General features: G+C 40.3%; 1 protein-coding gene across 3 annotated transcripts in view; it reads right to left on the bottom strand.

Annotated features, from left to right (window-relative positions):
* Positions 1–1,882: 1,882 nt before the first annotated feature.
* LOC101480547 (low-density lipoprotein receptor-related protein 8) overlaps positions 1,883–18,201 on the bottom strand; it is an 84,637-nt gene continuing 68,318 nt past the window's right edge. Inside the window, exons 10-18 of one of the 3 annotated variants that reach the window (XM_023155227.3) lie at positions 16,989–17,160; positions 15,090–15,317; positions 13,258–13,376; positions 12,669–12,808; positions 9,842–9,983; positions 8,938–9,090; positions 7,487–7,756; positions 6,542–6,610; positions 1,883–4,075 (exon numbers count right to left, since the gene is read on the bottom strand). In XM_023155227.3, coding sequence (XP_023010995.1) covers positions 3,735–4,075; positions 6,542–6,610; positions 7,487–7,756; positions 8,938–9,090; positions 9,842–9,983; positions 12,669–12,808; positions 13,258–13,376; positions 15,090–15,317; positions 16,989–17,160 — 1,634 coding nt within the window. In that variant the 3' untranslated portion in view covers positions 1,883–3,734. Of the gene's footprint in view, positions 4,076–6,541; positions 6,611–7,486; positions 7,760–8,937; positions 9,091–9,841; positions 9,984–12,668; positions 12,809–13,257; positions 13,377–15,089; positions 15,318–16,988; positions 17,161–18,201 lie in introns of all 3 variants that reach the window. The other 2 variants (XM_014413564.3, XM_014413565.3) reach the window with 2 other exon arrangements.

Genomic DNA, 18,201 nt, shown 5'->3' with positions numbered 1-18,201 from the left:
TCTGAGGACTTGATGAAAGCTTAATATAAATACACACCTCTAGCTCTGTTTTTGATCTCAACTAAATCCCAGAAAAAATATCAGAGTCCTCAGGTGCCGCATACTAAGCTAAACTCACGTCTACCATCTGTTTGCAGCATCTGGAAAAGGGTAGCGAGAGACTGAAACAAACAATAAATGTGGATCAGAAAACCAAAATGAGGTAAAAAAAAAAAGTGTTTAATGTTTCTGAGAGTTATACCTCATTCATTTTAATGGAGAGAGACAGAATACTTAAAGTTATGAATTGATTTGCATGTCACTGAGTGAAATAAGTAATTGATCTTCAAGCAAAACGTGACTAAGTACCTGGTGGGGGTAACATGTTTGTTGCAGGTCAACAGGTTTGCACACATCTCAGGAGCGATTTTGGCTAACTCCTGGGCGGGGTGGCTGTAGTTCATGAGCTTAATAGCTCTTTCTTTAGTCACTCCTTTGTTGCCTTGTTGATATGTTTTGGGTTATCGTCATGCTAGAAAGCCCAACCACAAATTATCTTCAGTGTTCTGGCTGAGGGAAGGAAGTTCTCGTTTTCACAGTGCATGGCCCCATCCATTGGCCCCTTAATGCTGTGAAGTCGTCCTGTAACCTTAGCAGAAAAACAGCCCCAAAGCAGAATTTTTCCACTTCTGTGCTTGACTGTGAACATGGTGTTCTTTCAACCATACTCAGTATTTTTATTCCTCCAGACATGGTGGCCAAATTGTGGGACACAGAATTCACACAGGTTGCAGGGGATCAAATACTTATTTCACTCAATGACATGGAAACCAATTACTACTGTTTATGTAAGGTGTTTTTTCTGGATTTTCTTTTTCTCTTAAACCTGCCTTGTCTGTTAGCTTTTGTAATCAAAACACTGTTGTTCCAAACATATTTGCTTTAAGACTCCTCTTGCTAGTGTTTTTATTTTTATTTTCTTTTATTTATTTTTTGAAATATTTGTTTGACATTGTGTCTTTAAAATATTATAAAACTTAGAGATCGCAAACTTCAAATTCACCTGGGGATTAAGTAATCATTTCCACCACTGTAATTGAAATGACTGCTCCCAGCTTCCAGAGATTGCTAGAGAACTGAAGTGCTTGCTAATCTAGCTAAAGCTAAAATGTTCAATCAGAGCTATTTAACTCAATGCATTAAAGATTCAACTGAAAAACCTGTTTTGTAAATGTAGGGCAGTTAATGCAAAATCAATTAAAACTGGCATAATTAAAACTACATCACATGAATTTATACATTAATATATTCTTCAAAGCAGGGACCTACTGGCTTATGGAATAGACTTGTTGTGTCACTTTTTGGATCACATGCATTTGAACTATTGTTGGTATAAAAGCATCACACTGTGCAGCTCTAAAGCAACTCATTTTGCAACTCACCTTGTTTGAAAACTCCTTAATGGTAAAACCGTGTTGCAAAAGGAAATAATAAATACAACAGCACAGGCTGTTTTCAATCATATTTTATATATCAATATATAGAGATATTCAAAAGTAATCCAGTACAGGAAATCAAAAAAGTGGAATCAGTTTGGTCTTAACACAGTTCATCATTGCATGTACAGTAGATGGTTGATCCCTGTCTATTTCATGGAAACGCAAGAAGTAAAACAACAACAACAACAACAAAAAAAAAGGCACAAATAAACAAAACTCAATCATCTCATTGACACTGAGGTTGGGAAATGTTGCAAAGATGCGGGTGGTTTGGGGGAAGGGTCTCCACATTTTGTGAGGGTTAACAACAAAAGAAATTTTGCACAGAAAAAAGAGGATGCGAAATGATGCACAGCAAGAAACAACACAAACCACTTTGGTGGATCATTTGGATTTTTTTTACAACCAGGGAATGCAGTGCTCTCCTTTATACAAATAAATTAATATACCTGTCAACACTTTATCTAAAATCTTATGTACAGCTTCTCTTTTACATAAGTATATAATACATTATCAAAAACTTTATGAAAACATATTTACAAACCAATGAATCAAAAAGCACCCTCGCAGCTTTTCCACGGTCACACTCGCTCACACACTCACTAACACACCTGTTTCCACGCACTGTTTTCTTCCATGCAGTACACAATACAGAAGGCATTCTAAGAGGATTGTGCAACAAAGAGCATACAAAACAGTTCAGATATGGCTGTGGGATGAACGTTAGCACACATGCATATTAATGAACACACACACACACATACACACAACTAGACTTTTAAGGTTTGTAAGTGGCGTATATGTGTTAAAGATGTGGGAGGGGGACCAGTATGAAGCATGTTTACTGACACAACAAGTTGGTATCACCCTCATTACATCACCCCCTGACTTTCGGTTTCTTCGGTTACATCACATGACAGGCCTTTCTAGACATGCAGCCACCGGCCGGGCCCTCCCACACGGCGCTATCCAAAACTGTCCACTCAGATATCGGCCATCGCAGAAAGTGGAGACTGTGTGCGTGCGTGCAAGTGTGCGCGTGTGTGTATCTTGCCTGAAACAATGAATGGCTGCATTGTCAGTTGGTGAACAATTATGCATGCTGTTTGTGTTTACGCTCGGCAAGTGCACACTGTCTCCGTCCTCTGGAGAACAGCGTGAATTTGCTATCACTGCACCCCATGTGTATTTCTGTGCACATTTGTCACAGTCAAAAGCAGGTGATCAAATAAAATTATTAACACTCGAGGAATTTTGTCAACCACATAACGCTGCAGCTGCCTAAAGCGGCCGCCTATTGCTTTTCTCAAACCATTTAACATCTAAACAAGCCACAATAATGAAGACAGAACTTCTGTGTAAAACCCACTCCCCTCTAACTCTCCCTGCTCTAAGAAAACAAGCTGAATACTCTTTGTCTCATTTTTTACTTCGCTCAGTCTGCAAACCTGCTGCTCTTTAACTAAACCTCAGGGGTGTTGAAGGTCAGATAAATACATAACCTCTCAAATCAACTGTGTTCAACTACACCTTGAAATGTTAGACAACTCACCCTGAAAGGCCTTCCTCTGAACCAGAGAGAAAGCACGAAATGTAGTTAGTAACCTTTAAAAATCAATCGCAAAATGGGGAAAAAAATCTTCAAAGAAACCCACACAAATGTTACTTACACAAGACGAGTCCAGCAACAACAATGTGATTGGCTCTAACATGAATCTGTACAGATTGTCCCATCAACGCACAGGCTGTCCCAGTTCCACAGCTCCTCCTTCGCTAATAGCGTTCCCAGGGCACTGCGGGCCCACCGGGAATAACACCAAGCCCAAATTAATACATCAAGGATGACAAAGAGTCTCTCACTAGCCCCTGTCACAAAATATAAGACACACAGCACAAGCCTCACTCAATGCAAAAGAGGAACCACTCTAACTCCATTATTCCAGCTGAGGTCAAAGTCAGAAACACGTTAGCACACATTTATAATTCAGTGATTAATTCTCAGCATTGACTGAAGAAAAATGAGACTCATCTCACAGAAAAAAGGTATGAAACTATTTTTTTAAGAGTCCTGTTTGTCTTACTGGTGGTTTTCAAATGGGAACTGGCATAGGATATGGCTGGGAATGACTGCATGTAACACTTGATGATACGTTGTTCATTCCTTCAGCAAACTCAGTCCAAGTCACCTCAGACCTCACTGTGTGTGCGTGTGCCTTGAGCGGCCATCTTTTCCAGGAGTTGCCTCCTGTTTGCAGGTCACTTTGCAGTGGAGAGCATGGGCTGCTCTGCGTACCAGTGAGTCCCGGGATCTGGCATGCTGCCCCCGAGAGGCAGGGCAATGAACTGCGGGCAGGTGCCCCCTCCCGCCGCCACGACTCCCATGCTGACGCCCTGAGGGTACGGGTGGTGGTGCGCATGGTGTCCCATGGCGTCCGTCCGCCCGATGTGGATCTCGTCCTCCTCGCCCTCGCCGGTGGTTTTGCGGTAGACGGGGTTGTCGAAGTTCATGCTCTTGGTGGAGTTGCGCCGCCAGTTGCGCCACACCAGGTAGACCGCGGTGCAGACCAGGCCGAACACCACTGTGGCAACGATAGGAACTGCATGCGTTTAACACACAGCGGCAGGGACATGGGAAGGGGGGGGCAGCGTTAACGAGGCATAACGAGTCCATGGCATGAAATGACAGGCACAGAGGGGAGCAGAACAGGCATGCGGGGGGACAGAGGGGGCAGGGGGCTGCGGTGCAGAGGTTGTGTGTGGGAGGCTGGGCTAAACGCTGGGTCAAACTTGGGTCATACACCAACCAACATGTTTTCTTTATCAAACTCTAAATCAGCAACACAGAGCACCATTAAGGGCCAAAATGGAGTAATTTCACTTTAAACTGTCCTCAGGGAGCACAAATTTGAACTCATTACTGCACAATCTCCTGGCAACTCATCACAGCATATCTGTCCTTGAGTAAGCATTTTAATTTAATATTGTTTCATTAAATTACACCAATAAAGCTTTCGTGCTTTACTGGCATCATATTTTTGGGGCCCTTTACAGAATGTTCCCCTTATTAAGTATATATTGAGAACAGTCCATCTGATCTAACGGGCTCACTCATTTTTGTTCAGCTTCATTTAATTCAGCATTATGTATTAGTGTCGCACCTTTTGTAGATGCACAGTGTACAATAACATTTCTCACATAGGCTCATTTTCCTGCAGCCTTTAGATTTATCTAAAGGTGATGTCTTGTTTTTCTTGCCTTTAAAAAACAAAAATCTTAAGAAGACCAGCACATCATTACACAGCTACACTCAAGATCAAGCTCTAAAAAGGCCTGTTTACAACTATTACATAAACTAATATTTCCCAGTGCATCGACCAAAACAACTGAGATAATCTTGGATTTACCAAAAATATCAGTACGAATCCTAAAAGCACTCTAAATTCTATATGAATATAAAGATATCTTTCAAATATAAAGATAGTGAGTCAAGCAGTGACGTAAGGCTGTTATAAAGTAGGTCTGTTTAAATATTGTCTCTGTGCTTCAATATAAGACTTATTCTCTTTAATCCCTGTTTTCTAAATGAATCATCAGGTCATTAACCATTGATGAACGCCTCCCCATATTTAGTTCTCGAAGTCTCGCCCTCTCTGGGATGTTTACTTTTTTAAGCCAGACATGTTAATAACCTGTTAGCAGTTAACTTTATCAACTTTTTCTACAGCTTTTTCACTCTTTTGTTGTCCCTGTACCACTTTTAAAATGTGTTGCTGGCATCCTTTCTCATCATTTCAACATTTGTCACTTCTCATCATTTGTATGCTTTCCTTTATACTAAAACTGCATTTTAATGATCGGAAAATCACAGCATTGCATTTTTAATTATATTTTACTCAGCTTACCACCTTTTATGTGGTATAATTATCACCTCTTCTTCCTCTAATATCTGTGAACACGCTGGTTGATTACAGTGTCTGAGTCAAACTCGTGGAGCAAATGGGTGTTTTTTTGTGTTTAATTAAGCAGTGAAACCTGGCAACAGCAGATTATTGTGCACTAGGCAAGTTCGCCAGTCTTTGCCTAGAAATGAGAACGATTTTATCTACAACACCAACTCCAAAAATGGTAAATAAAAGCCGATTGCATGTGTGTGTTAATCTCATGAACTCATATTTTATTCACAAGAGGACACTAAAAAAATGTGTTTAAACGTTTAAATGTTTAAACTGAGATTTTTCACTATGTTAGAAAAAATAATTGAATTTGATGTGCCAATAAAAGTTAGGATGGAGACAACAAAAAAGGAAAAGCAACATTTTGCAACTAATTAGGTTAGAAAAAAGAAAACTACAACAAAGAAGATCCTGGACTGTTGAACAGCTAGAATCCTATAACAAACAAGAATGGGACAAAATTCCTCTCCCAAAAGTCAAACAGCTGGTCTCCTTAGTTCCCAGATGTTTACGGGCTAGTTAAAAGAAAAGGGGATGCTACACCGTGGTAAACTTGACCCTGTCCTAACTTTTTTGAGAAAATGTTTAATATTTTTCTTAAAATTGTATATTTTCTCTTTTTAAACGTTTAATATGTTTTCTATGTTCAACTGAAAATAAAATAAAGGTTTGTAAGATTCCCATCACTGTTTTTATTTACATTTTACTGATCATCTCAATGTTTTTTGAAATTGGGTTTGTCTGAAATCAGACTGTGAGACTCAAATTCTCCATCAAACAACCTGCTGTGAATGAAAAAAAAAGGATTGTGTTCATTTAGATTAATAAACTACTTTCACTGAAAGTAAAGTACTCGAACTTCAGACAAAAGATCTGAACCCAACACAACATGGTGTGAAGTGAATAATGCAGTGTGGCAGCAATGTCAGACACACAGAAAATGACTCCTGAGAAACCTCAGTGGGGGAGACCTGTAGGCCAGGCTTCTCTCGCCTTGCCACAGCAAGGTCAGTGTGGATGGGCTACAAACATTGGCCATAGGCAGCACTGAGACAGCAGCCTTTATCATGGACAGACAAAAACAGACAAGGGGAGCTGCAGCTAACTTACCGATGGGGATGACCACTCCCAAAACAGCCACAGTGAGGTTCTCACCCAGGAGGAAATGCTCACTTCCAGCTGCAGGGAGAGATGAAGCAAGTGAGAGGTGTTAGAGCGACAGGAGGAAAAGATGGAGGAGCAAGAAAGGATAAAAGTGAGAAAGCGTGCACGAGGAAAAAAAAAGTGTGAGAAATAGAGTGAAAGATAAGCGGTGCAGTCAGGAAGGACGAGGTGGCGGAAAAAGAGGGGCAATAAAGACCACGAGGTGGGGAATGAGTGATCATGCGTGCACAGATGTGAGTGTGTTGCAAAGAGAAATGAGGGGAAAGAAGATGGAAAAAGTTCAAATTTTCCCTCAATGCAACCTTGACCTTCTACACTCCATCCATCTGGGCTCCATTAGACACCATTGTGACTCTATCGTTCATTTTCATGCAACATAGTTACTAATACGCTTATTAATGCACACTTTCATGGTTGCATATATTCCCTTAAAGAGACCCAATACACTACCGCCTACGCAGAGCTCAATTTATGGCGGGAACAATGACAGTTTCAAGGTGAGAAACAGCCATCCATTACTGCTCTTAAAGCCAGATGACTGGCTGCTGGGGCTTGTAGATACGTCACTTTAATGCCATCATTACAGCGAGGGTGAGACTGTTAGCTACATTATGAGCATGAATGAAACCATCAGATGTGGTATTTGGTAGGAGATGAGGCCGCTCAGGTGAAAGTGGCACTTTGTCAGAGGACTGTGCCTGATTTTTTTCCAAATCATGCAGAGGACCCTCGGTGGACATGTGAGAGATGTTAATTACAAAGGTTTGGAGCACCTGACATATCCTCAATTCTGAATGTAAGACTAATGGTTTCTGTCACATATCATCATATATCTTTTTTTCTTCAGACTCAGAACTGATAAACACAATTTACAATTCACAGCCCACTTACAGTGTTGTGAGACGCTGCTGTCTCCTGCAGGTGTGGTGGAGAGAATCATAGTAGTGGCAGTGGAGTGGGAGCCCAACGCCTTCGATTCCTGCGAGGACATAGGCTTGAGTGTGCTGAGGGGTGTGAGAGGCTCAGGGGAGCCAGATGGAGCTGTGGTCAAGCGAGGGATTGCATCCGCCTGTGACACTCCTCCTGTTCCCTCTGTCGCTCCAGTGCCCGGAGTAAATTCAGTGGGGGGTGAAGATGTTGCTGTCATGTCATCTCTTGGCGCTGCTGCAGGCAAAGTCATAGCAGAGCGAAAGCTTTCAGCTCAAGAAATGAGTGTAAATGTCTTAAAGTGTTTGAAAAAGACAGGAAGGACCACAACAGTCATCACTTTATGATTAAAATCTTCATAGAATGATGCTGCAAGATCCCTTATAGAACATATTCAATCATTAAGCAAACTAAAAATCAACATTTACCTAACATAAATTCAACAAAAATACAATCAGCCAAATAGATACTGTGTTACTATTAACACAGTATATGTGACATATATCAATTTACATTAGGAGAATTCAAACATAAGGTCCGCAGGCCAGAATTGGCCCAGAAAAGACCACAATCGGGTCGAGTGGATGGCTTTGGAAAATGTTAAAGGGGCATAAATTTTGCACTTTTACCTTTATTTTCATACTTTTTACAGCATTTCCTACTAATAAAGACCTGCCATACACACTACACTAACATAACTACAGTATGTAACTAACTTTGTGTTAAACAGTTAACAGACAGAAAAGTTCCATTTTTTTTCAATATCCAATATAAGAAGAATGTACTATAAATTTACAAAAAAAAAAACATTCGGTGAATTAACAAGTAAAGTACAAGTAACTTGTACAAGTACAAGTAAAAGTAATTTTACAGATTTATTGCTTACATTTAAATATTTAGGTTATTTATTTATTTGCACTTTTTTCTAAAGCAGAACCTTAATATCGCTGTAGCTCATTAGGCTCACGATCCATAACAATTCACGGATGTTGGACGTAAAACTACAAATATGACCTTGAACTTTAAGTCTTCACCTTCACACTGTGTGTAAGTTTTGATGAAATTCTGACCAAAATGTGGCAAGAGCTGTGATTCTTGTGATTTGTGGAAGGAAGGACAGATAAACAACAGCAAAAGAGCATTGGTTTTATGCTTAACAGATTGTTTGGATGTGGGTGTACGATGTACAATAAGAAAAGCTGTTTTTGGTTTGTTTTATTTTAATTTGTTGTATTGTTGATGTTTTTTAAAATGTTAATAAAGATATAGGTGCATATAAAAATTTTCTGATAAAAACATACTGGTGCATTCCTCATGAGAAGCAGGATCCAATTATCTCCACAGTAAACACAGCATACAAAAAGCCCCCTTAGGTGTTATTGATCATTAAACACTCCATTACCACCCAGCCTCACCTGGCACACAGCCTCTCATCTCAGGCCCCAGGTCCTGTCCATCGGGGCAGGCGCAGGTGTATTTGGGGGAGTGTTCAGTGATCTGTGGAGCCTTAAGACACAAATACTCACAACCTCCATTGGCTACGCTGCCCAGATTACAGCTGTCTGGGCCTGGAGACAGTAAGAGAAAGAAAGACGGAGACAGGGAGAATTACACGGCTGTGGTTATATAAATAAGATTAACATTAATGCAATGTGAGGAGATAACACAGCCGGGAAGGCACAGTCGTCGTACTTTATTGTTCCCCACTGTGGGCACTGCTGAATTCCCTTTAAACAAAGTTAATTACTTTATGTAAACAAAGGCTCCAGAAATATGCAAAGAATAAAATCTGGTAACATACAGAAATGTGACCAGTTGTGCTACTCTGTCAGGTACATGTCCACTGTGTTCATCCCAGAGTCTCATTTCTTAACAAAAACAATGACAAAGGTGTACGAAGATCAAACTGGAAAAAATGGTGATGAAATTCAGTGAAAGATAAAATATAAATGGGCACAGACAATGCACTGGGAAGTAAGAGAGAATGACAGAGACAGATATGGAAAGTGACATGCAAGGAAAAAACACACACATATCACATTCATGATTAAGTGCTCTGTTCAGTTCAGTTTGGATCTGGATTGTCCCATTAGAGGAAACTGAGTTGAAGGCAGAGTTTGAACACAGCGTGAATGTACGGCTGCTTTACTCGCTCTACTACAATCACAGGGCTCACTATTACTTATACATGCGCCTAGGATGATATGGACATGCAGAAGAGGTGAAACTCAGCTCACATAATCAAAGGCAGGGGATGAAACTGTTGTTGGAAATGCCTAAGGACACATGCAAGTGCCTCAATCACACAAACACACACACCTTGTGGCTGTCGAAGCTGGTGGAAGACCACAATGTCATGGGGGTCATTAAGGTTTTCAGCAAGGGCATGGATGTCTTCCCCGGTCAGCCTGTTGGCCATGAAGACTGCTGCTTTGTCTCTGTCTGTCCAGTAAATACGATCCTAAGACACAGGAGAAAAACACGACAGGTCAGAACTAGTTTGTTAGAGTCTTGTAAAGTTTGAATCATATATTTAAAAGCTGTCTTATATTGTAAAAAGTATTGTTGAATTTTATTTTATCCTCAGAGTGAAGAACGCAGTTTGTTATTTTAACAGTGGTATCTGATTGGTGAACTGTGTCATCAGATCCCTGAAGTCAGAGTGTTGTATCAGAAATAAACTGCAGAATCTGCGCTGCAGTTAAATCACCGTCCTGCAACAACTACATGCAGCAACAATTCTGTTTAAAATCTGTGAGGTTTTCCTTGGACTCTGAATGTAAACAGTTAAAGTGATTTCTGTTTGATGTTCATTGGATAGAGATGGAACGGATTTCCAACAGACACCAACAGATTTGGGACTTCTACCAATTTACAAATAGACTGAATGTAATCAGTGGTGTTTCTAGAGTCTGTTGGAGCCGAAGGCAACAATTCAAAAGGGGCCCCTTTAAGCTACGTCAACAAGTCGACTGTTGCTGTCACGGTTTTGACAGTCAGCATGCTAACATCACAGCTAGCAGAGCTGGACACACCAGGCAACTAATGTTAAACATTAACGTAAACAAAAGAAACAATGTGACACTAGTGGAAATTCAGTGACCAAAGTGTTTCTCTTCCACAGTTCAGGTTAGACTAACAGCGTTAATTATTTAACATTATATTTAATTGTTTAGGCTTTTCTCTCTTCCTCTTGATTTTCAGTGTGTAGCTTTCGTTGTCGTCATTAGGTTTATGCAAACAGAGTCAGATGTCTCCTACTGTTGCAGACTTTTCACGTTGCAATTGGCTCCAGACCTGGTCCCTGTCTTCGAAGCAAGCATTTCGTTTAGTAATAGTTTTGGTTGTACAGTTGTTCCCAACCACTGTTTTCCTTAGTGTGACTATATCATGAAAAGGGGTCTGAAAAGAAAAAGTGACCAAGAAAAAGGACACAAGCTGCCCTTAGCTTGTCACTCTGGACGGCTAAATGCTGTCAGTACTTGTCTGATGATACCAGTCCAACTTATTTCAGAAGAAGAAATAAAGAGAAAATTAGGGAAAGGGAAATATGCACTTGGAAGTATTTGTTGACAGACATCGTCTAACCCATTAGCTTCTGCAGAAGAGCGAGCATGTTTAATTGGCTTTTAATGTGATCATTAAGATGATGGAGGAAATGCAAAGGAGTTTAATTGTAAATAGGAGGTTGCTATTCATGGAGCAGCAGTGCAACAATAAACAATGATGTCTTTTTATATAAGAAAATCAAATCAATTATTTGATTTTTAAAATGTTGCAACATTCTGGGATGTATTTTCAGCAGCACGAGGCTTTAAATAATTAAAACCCATTTAATATAGATCACAAAACAGCAGCACAGGCTGAAGTTTTAACCCTGCTGGTTTTTTATTAATAAACTTTTTGCTTTCTTTCCCTAGTTAACCTCATCAACAGTTTTAAAAAAAAGAGTCTTAGATAGGAAGTGACATGTTTTTTACAGTTGACTTAGAAACCACAGGCTAATCCTCAGCGAGTGCCGAGACAACAGGCCTCGCTACACTCGAGTGTGTACGTGTGTGCTTGCGTTGAGTCAGTCACTGAGTCAGAAAGAGATGGTACTGTAATGTGATGTACAATACAACAAGACCCACTCAATAACACTGAACTGGTGTATGTCCAACTTGCTGAACAAGAAGGTCACCTTGTAGTCACAACAGGGCAGAGAGCAGAGACGTCCCGATCGATTATGTGTTACAGCAGAGGGAATTTATCATCATTTCTCTGAGCGCTCTCTACAGCGCTGGCACAGGCCGGACTTACAGCACAGAATGCAGTAGAAAATCCTCAAGGTTATGCTACACTTATTAAATGGTAAACTGTGCGAACATGTAGAGGAATTTAACATTTTTAAAAATATTATAAAAATATTTATTACATAGAAGTGGCAGAATGTAGTCATAATCCAATTTAGTAAATGACTGAACTTTACAAGCTTCATTATACTTTTATACTGAACTTATTTTACATTTAGGACAACTTCAGGCACATTTTAAAAATAACACCTCTATTTGCTCTCTAGGTCACAAATATAATTATATTATATACACCAAAGCGGATAGTTTCAAAGATCCACGCCTGTAAGTTTGGTCTGCTTCTGAAGGAAACCTCTGCCTGTGGTCTCCCCTAGGGAGGCTGATTTTAAAGGATGTTCCTGTAACAGGAGTTTGCAAGCAAAAGCACGTTTGCACACTGGCACGGATGTGTAGGACTGCTTGGCACCAGTCCAGACTGAAGGTTTCTAAAGGCCCTGACATAACATGCACAGAGGGAAACTGGCTGACAACCAAAAGCTCAAGTGTGTGTCTGTATGTGTGTGTTAGCTGTTTCTGTTTAGTATGCTCAACCAATCAGTCCCATGAGGGAAAAACAAACAGAACACACACAAGGACACCCACTGACTGAGCATGAAATAAATTGAATTCAACAGTCATTACGTTTGGGCTGCCTGTGCCTCTGCAGGCCCCCATTGAGGCTAATGAGAGAGATGTAGATATGATGAGATGTGGGAGGCTGAGTGATATCATGGACAACTGCCCAAAATCCCTGAAAATCTATGCTGAGTTCTACAAAATGAGGCAATGGAATAAAAGGAGTAAACACAAACCTCAAAAACAGCCAGGGCGTAAGGGTGCCCCAGTCTCTCCACGGACGACATATGCGTCCTGCGGTGAGCTCCGTTCAGGTCCACGCTGGCTATGAGGTGTAGTTTGGAATCCACCCAGTACAGACGGCGGTTGGCCACATCTGCGGAGTGCAAACATGCACACAGACAAACACACAAACATGTAGATAGGAATTTCCCGAGCTGAGTGGAAATTGATTGTCCTTGCGGTAAGCACTCTCGCACTCTGACCAGCAAATCCCTTTAGGTGATATCGATTACTTTAGAAATGTCAGATTCTCACCATTACACAACAGCAAGTTTTACTGTGTTGATCTATAACACCTGAAACATTTTCAATATCATTCCGAAGCGGCCATGATAACTTTGTAAAACTACTTCTTTCCATTATCGTTAAACATTAACTTGTGCTATTTCAATTACTTTTGACCTTTTATCAAAAATGAGCTGATTGAATGCATCGGCTCCTTTCAGGTCTGCGCTTCAGGCACATTCACAACAGCTGTTGAGGAAAAAGGGTAAAATATAGCACTGTGCACGATATAATGAAGAACAGCTGTTCTCCCCTCACCCAGTGTGATGCCGTTGGGCCACTCAATGTTATCAGCCACCAGCACCTGTCGGTCCACTCCATTCATACCGGCCTTCTCTATTTTGGCTCGCGTGCCCCAGTCTGACCAGTACATAAAGCTGGAACAAAGACACCAAAGTCATTGTGTTATTATCCAGTTAGGGTTTTAGCAGTTATTAGTCCCACGGCATTGTTCTGCTAAGTGGTTCGGCAGTAAGCCATCACTGTCACTGTCCACTACTTTAATTTAGCTCTCCTCTTTTGCTTTTTTTTACTTTGCTGTTTCAGTTCTACCCAGCATAAGTAGGCTCCTTTACTAACCGAATAATAAGAATAGTAATAATAATAACAATATGAGAGCTGCACCAAAATATTTGTCCTGGAAAGATGAAAAAAAAGCTGCCTAAAGTTGCATAAGCAATATGCAGCCTAAAACAATCAGATATACATAAGACTGCAAAACTAGGGCACACAAATGTCTTTTTCCCCCACTACAGGCTATACAAAAGCAAAGGTAATGCCATCCAAGATTTGTGGAAGTGATTTTTTGGAAGAGAAGGGCAGAGAAAGGGAGACATTTCTACAGCAAAGAGTGCTGTAGGGAATTCTTGTAAAAGATCTCTGACAAGTGCACATTTCGGAGCTGTCCTTTCAGCACCACAAAACTACAATACAAGTCAAAAGACCACCAATATTAGTGTTACGTCTCGTACAAATATTTCACTATCTCCCATCTGCTCTAATACCAGCTTACAGTGTAAGTGTAATTGTAAACGTACATGTAACAGCATATTAGGATTGGAGCAGCTACAGCATGGGCCTCTGACACAAAGGACAAGTTTGACAAGTTGACAGCATTACTGTTTGCAGCCTTTGTCCTCGCTGATGGAGTATGTGATTGCGGTTTGAAAATATGGTTATTAGATCCCTCACCTTGGTATGCAGGACAAACAGGACCATTTTGTCATGACTAGAAGCTGAGCAGTGGTTGTAATCGCTTACACCATTAACGTCTGTGAGCACTCTGCTTTCATTTGGATTGCCATGGCTGTGATTTACATTGAGCCAAATCCCAACATTGTTAACCACCAAATTTAAAAACTGTTATCTGGTATGACTTCAGCACACTTTGAATGGTTATTTGGCGATATGAGCGAGCAATCAAAGCAGTGAAGACACAGTAATTTACATTCACTTCTATGTAAATGTTTATTACTGGCATTAAGACAATTTTGTCCAAACTGTTATTCAGTGTAAAGCATTTCTGTGGTGTGTGTGTGCCTGCCTCACCAAAGCACCTTTGTGTGTCTATTTATGTTTACTTTGTGGCTGATTTTTTTTTTTTAATCTGCATTTGTATAACCAAAACACAAAAGCTGCAGAATCACAGCCTGGCACCATTTCATAAAGCTCCTCAGGCTGTCAAAAACTATCAGGATGTTAAATGGGTCAGAGTCTCGATACTCTGGATTCTCATATACAACAAGTGTTCTCATACTGAATATTTATCATTAGACGTGGACCCAGAAGAAATTGCTAAACATATCTCTGTTTAAGGTTAACGCCACCATCATGTTTAAAATTATGAAAGAGGACAAAAAGTATAGTATAGAACTAGATGGGAGGGCATCCTATGTGAACTCAGTTCGACCTTATTATGTGCTGATATGCTAAGTGTTATGTAAATTCACAGCATGAAGCTCAGCAATTAGCATACTTTTTAAAAATGCATAAACTGTGATAATTATGGATCTTGTCTTTCAGTTTCTTTAATACTTGGTACTAACAGTGCAGATGTCTGGTGTTGTATGCATACATCTCCACTTCCTTACCCATGGTGCGGATCCAGTGCTATGGCTCGGGGTTCGCTCAGGTCAGTGCTGATGAGGACACGTCTTTTGGTGCCGTCCACCGAGGCCACGGAGATGGATTTGTCCCCTGAGTCGGTCCAGTACAGGTTGTGTTGGAGCCAGTCCACAGCCAGTCCTACAGGGGTCTGCAGAGATGATTCTACCAGTGGCACCTGCTGGGAGGGGTCACTGGCCTCGTGGATGAAGGCACTGCGGGTGGAGCAGGAGGCGGGAATGCGGAAGGAGAGAATGAGGGAGAGTTTTGAGGGGATGAGAATATGTAAGGGATAATCTACATCAAGCCAGCCATTATTACAAAATCGATGTACAGAAAGATTGTGAGGCAGAGCCTGGTTGGCTGCCTGCAGGGCACTATTTTGTGATAATGAGGATGTATACACAATCCGTCTTATCATGTGGCGCCCTACCAGAAGATTTATTACTATAAAATATTGATTTTTAGTGACTGCACTCAGAGCCAAAGAATTTTACCTGCTTGTTTAAAAAATAATTTAGTACTGATTAAACTCCAACTGAAGAAGAAAAACTCCAATCACAAGAGTAAATCTAGCATTAGCAATCAATCAATCAATCAATAAGTGAATGACACAGTTATATAGCTGGCATGTTCTTCTTTGTTATGCAAGTTAAGTCTTTTGGCACATTCATTTGACAAAATATAAGCGGACATAAAGTGATAATAACACAAACGGGACACACCCCAACAGATAATATATGACGAAGAGCAATTCTCCATTCTTCCTCTGAAGTGAAGAGACTGCAGAACAAAGAATGGGGCTGATATGGGAGCTACAGCCTTGGGCAGTGTTCAGGTTCATCCTGGGGTTAGCATCCTTCTTAGATGGACCACTTATCAGAATAGACAAGGCCTCACTCAGGGTTTGCCCTGCTCACTAATGATTTGACCCCCAGCAGAGGTGTGAGGCGAGGGCAAGGGAGCTGTGCTCCCAAACAGGAATTTCAATTTTAGTTTCCCCAGAGATTTTTTTCCTCTTAACATCAATTTTATAAAGAGAACACAGTGCTCCAATTAGAAGACACTCTGGGGAGAAAACGTAGTTGGGATAACAAAAGGAAGGGTGAAATTCATCTAAAATAATAGCAGGTCTGAGCCATCGGCTAAGCTGATTGAACCCAAAAAACATCAAAAGCATAAAGGAGAAGATCTAACTACATCACATACAGGGAAATTTCATCAGTGTGCATCGGTGCAGGATTTATGAAATCGTGTTTCAAAATATAATTAAAGCACAGTTCTTTTAAAAATCAGACATTTGAAAACCACAGGTGGAGTGCAAATAGATGAAAGTAAAACATCTTTGAGTGGTTCATATTTAGAAATATTGATGATTTTTAGCAGAAAAAAAACAAGTCAAAATCCTTCCAGAAGCAAGCGAGGCATTCTGAAGAAGCTGTTTTTAGGCAGTCAGTTCAAAGCTTGATTACCTTTCATTTCAAAGGTTGTGCAAAAATATAAATTGCATGTAAAGAATTCCCAGTCAAATCTGACAAAAACCTTATAAAGACTTTGCCACAAAACTTTGTCAAAAAGTTCTTCTCCCCCGAAAATGTTCCTTGCATCACTGGCTTTGTTCAGCGCCGTGTCTCTTTCTTATAATGCCTCTGGTACGTCTTCATATTTCAAATATATTTGTCTAGTCGCTGACAATGCAGGCGTTTTGATTAAATGAGGCATAGTGAAAAATGTAAAAATTGCTTAGAAGATAAATAAACATTTGTCCAAGCTGTGAGGAATCTATTGTTTATGCTGCAGTTTGTCAGCAGTGTTATGTAAATCCTAAATACAATTGTTTTCACAAATTATTTAAAGATTTAGAAACTCAAAAACTATTTTTTTACCTGTAGATTTTCCGGTGAAATCGATCACACCAGAAAACACGGTTGTTTGCCACATCCAGGTCCAGAGCCACAGCGTTCTTCTGTGTGGATACCACCTGACTGTAGTCCCTCTTCACTAAGTCAATGCGTCGGATCTCATGTCGGTTGGTGAACAGTAGGTAAGGGCTTTTACCTGCACGCGAAGAAACGAACATTTCAGGGTGTGTTTTTGTGCAAGCAGGCACAAACAACACAGGCCCGGAGTCAGGGTCAGAATATGGATCAGCAAAATAAAGCAAAAAAAAGCAAAAAAAAGTTCAACTTCTCAATAGGAGGCAATTTCTAAAATGGGCTTATGTAGGTGTGAGGAATACATTAGAGTTGGGATTTGCTTCAGTAATGCTCAAGCGAATCAGCTTTGACAGTTTAGGCGAGAAGAGGGGCCAAAGCGGGTATATCTTATTAGAAAACTGCTCTCGTCCTGGTGCTCCACAGATCATCTATGCACACATCAACATTAATATGCTTCAGATTAGACAGCAAGTGCACTGCTTTAAATCAACTTAACCTTTATCCAGTGGGAAAAGTATATCGTCTGGACTGGAAGAAGCAGTGGCTGTGCTCTTGTGTCAATAATTTAACCCACAAAGGGGAAAGATGTGAAGAAGAAGAAGAAGACAACAATAAAACAACAATAAGCTGGACAGTGTGTTCAGCACAGCATCAAAATGCACTTGGACTTGAGAACTGCTGACCCAGATGGGAAATGCTGCATGTCAGGGAATGATTTAGACATTGCTCTACAGTAATAACAATCCGGCTTCACCGCAGTGTTAAAAGCACTGGAAGATAATGTGATGCTGGAGAGACTAAAGTCAATACTCTAAATATAATCTTTTTTCACAAAGATAAACAGCATCAAGTTTGCACGATACTACTCAATATTCTCTTCTAACAAGAGTGAAGGCACAATAATTGTTCATTAAAAACAGCTGAATAGTTGGTGTATTGATCAGTGTGTTGTACATCATTAAGTTGTACGCTCCTTATTATCTTCGCCTTGCAAATATAAATATATATCAGAGTTACCTTTGCATCTGGCTGCACCTCTTTAAACAGCAAGCTGACGGCTTTTGCACCGGCAATGCAACAAAACAGACATAGGCAAACATACACTAATTTGAATAAGATATATTCTTACCCTTTTCCAGGCTTGCAAATATAGAAAAATAAC

This window comes from Maylandia zebra, linkage group LG18 (assembly GCF_041146795.1).
Source record: "Maylandia zebra isolate NMK-2024a linkage group LG18, Mzebra_GT3a, whole genome shotgun sequence".
In the NCBI taxonomy this organism is placed as follows: Eukaryota; Metazoa; Chordata; class Actinopteri; order Cichliformes; family Cichlidae; genus Maylandia; species Maylandia zebra.
The sequence above is the reverse complement of the archived record's forward strand: the minus strand, read 5'-3'. Positions and strand labels throughout refer to the sequence as shown.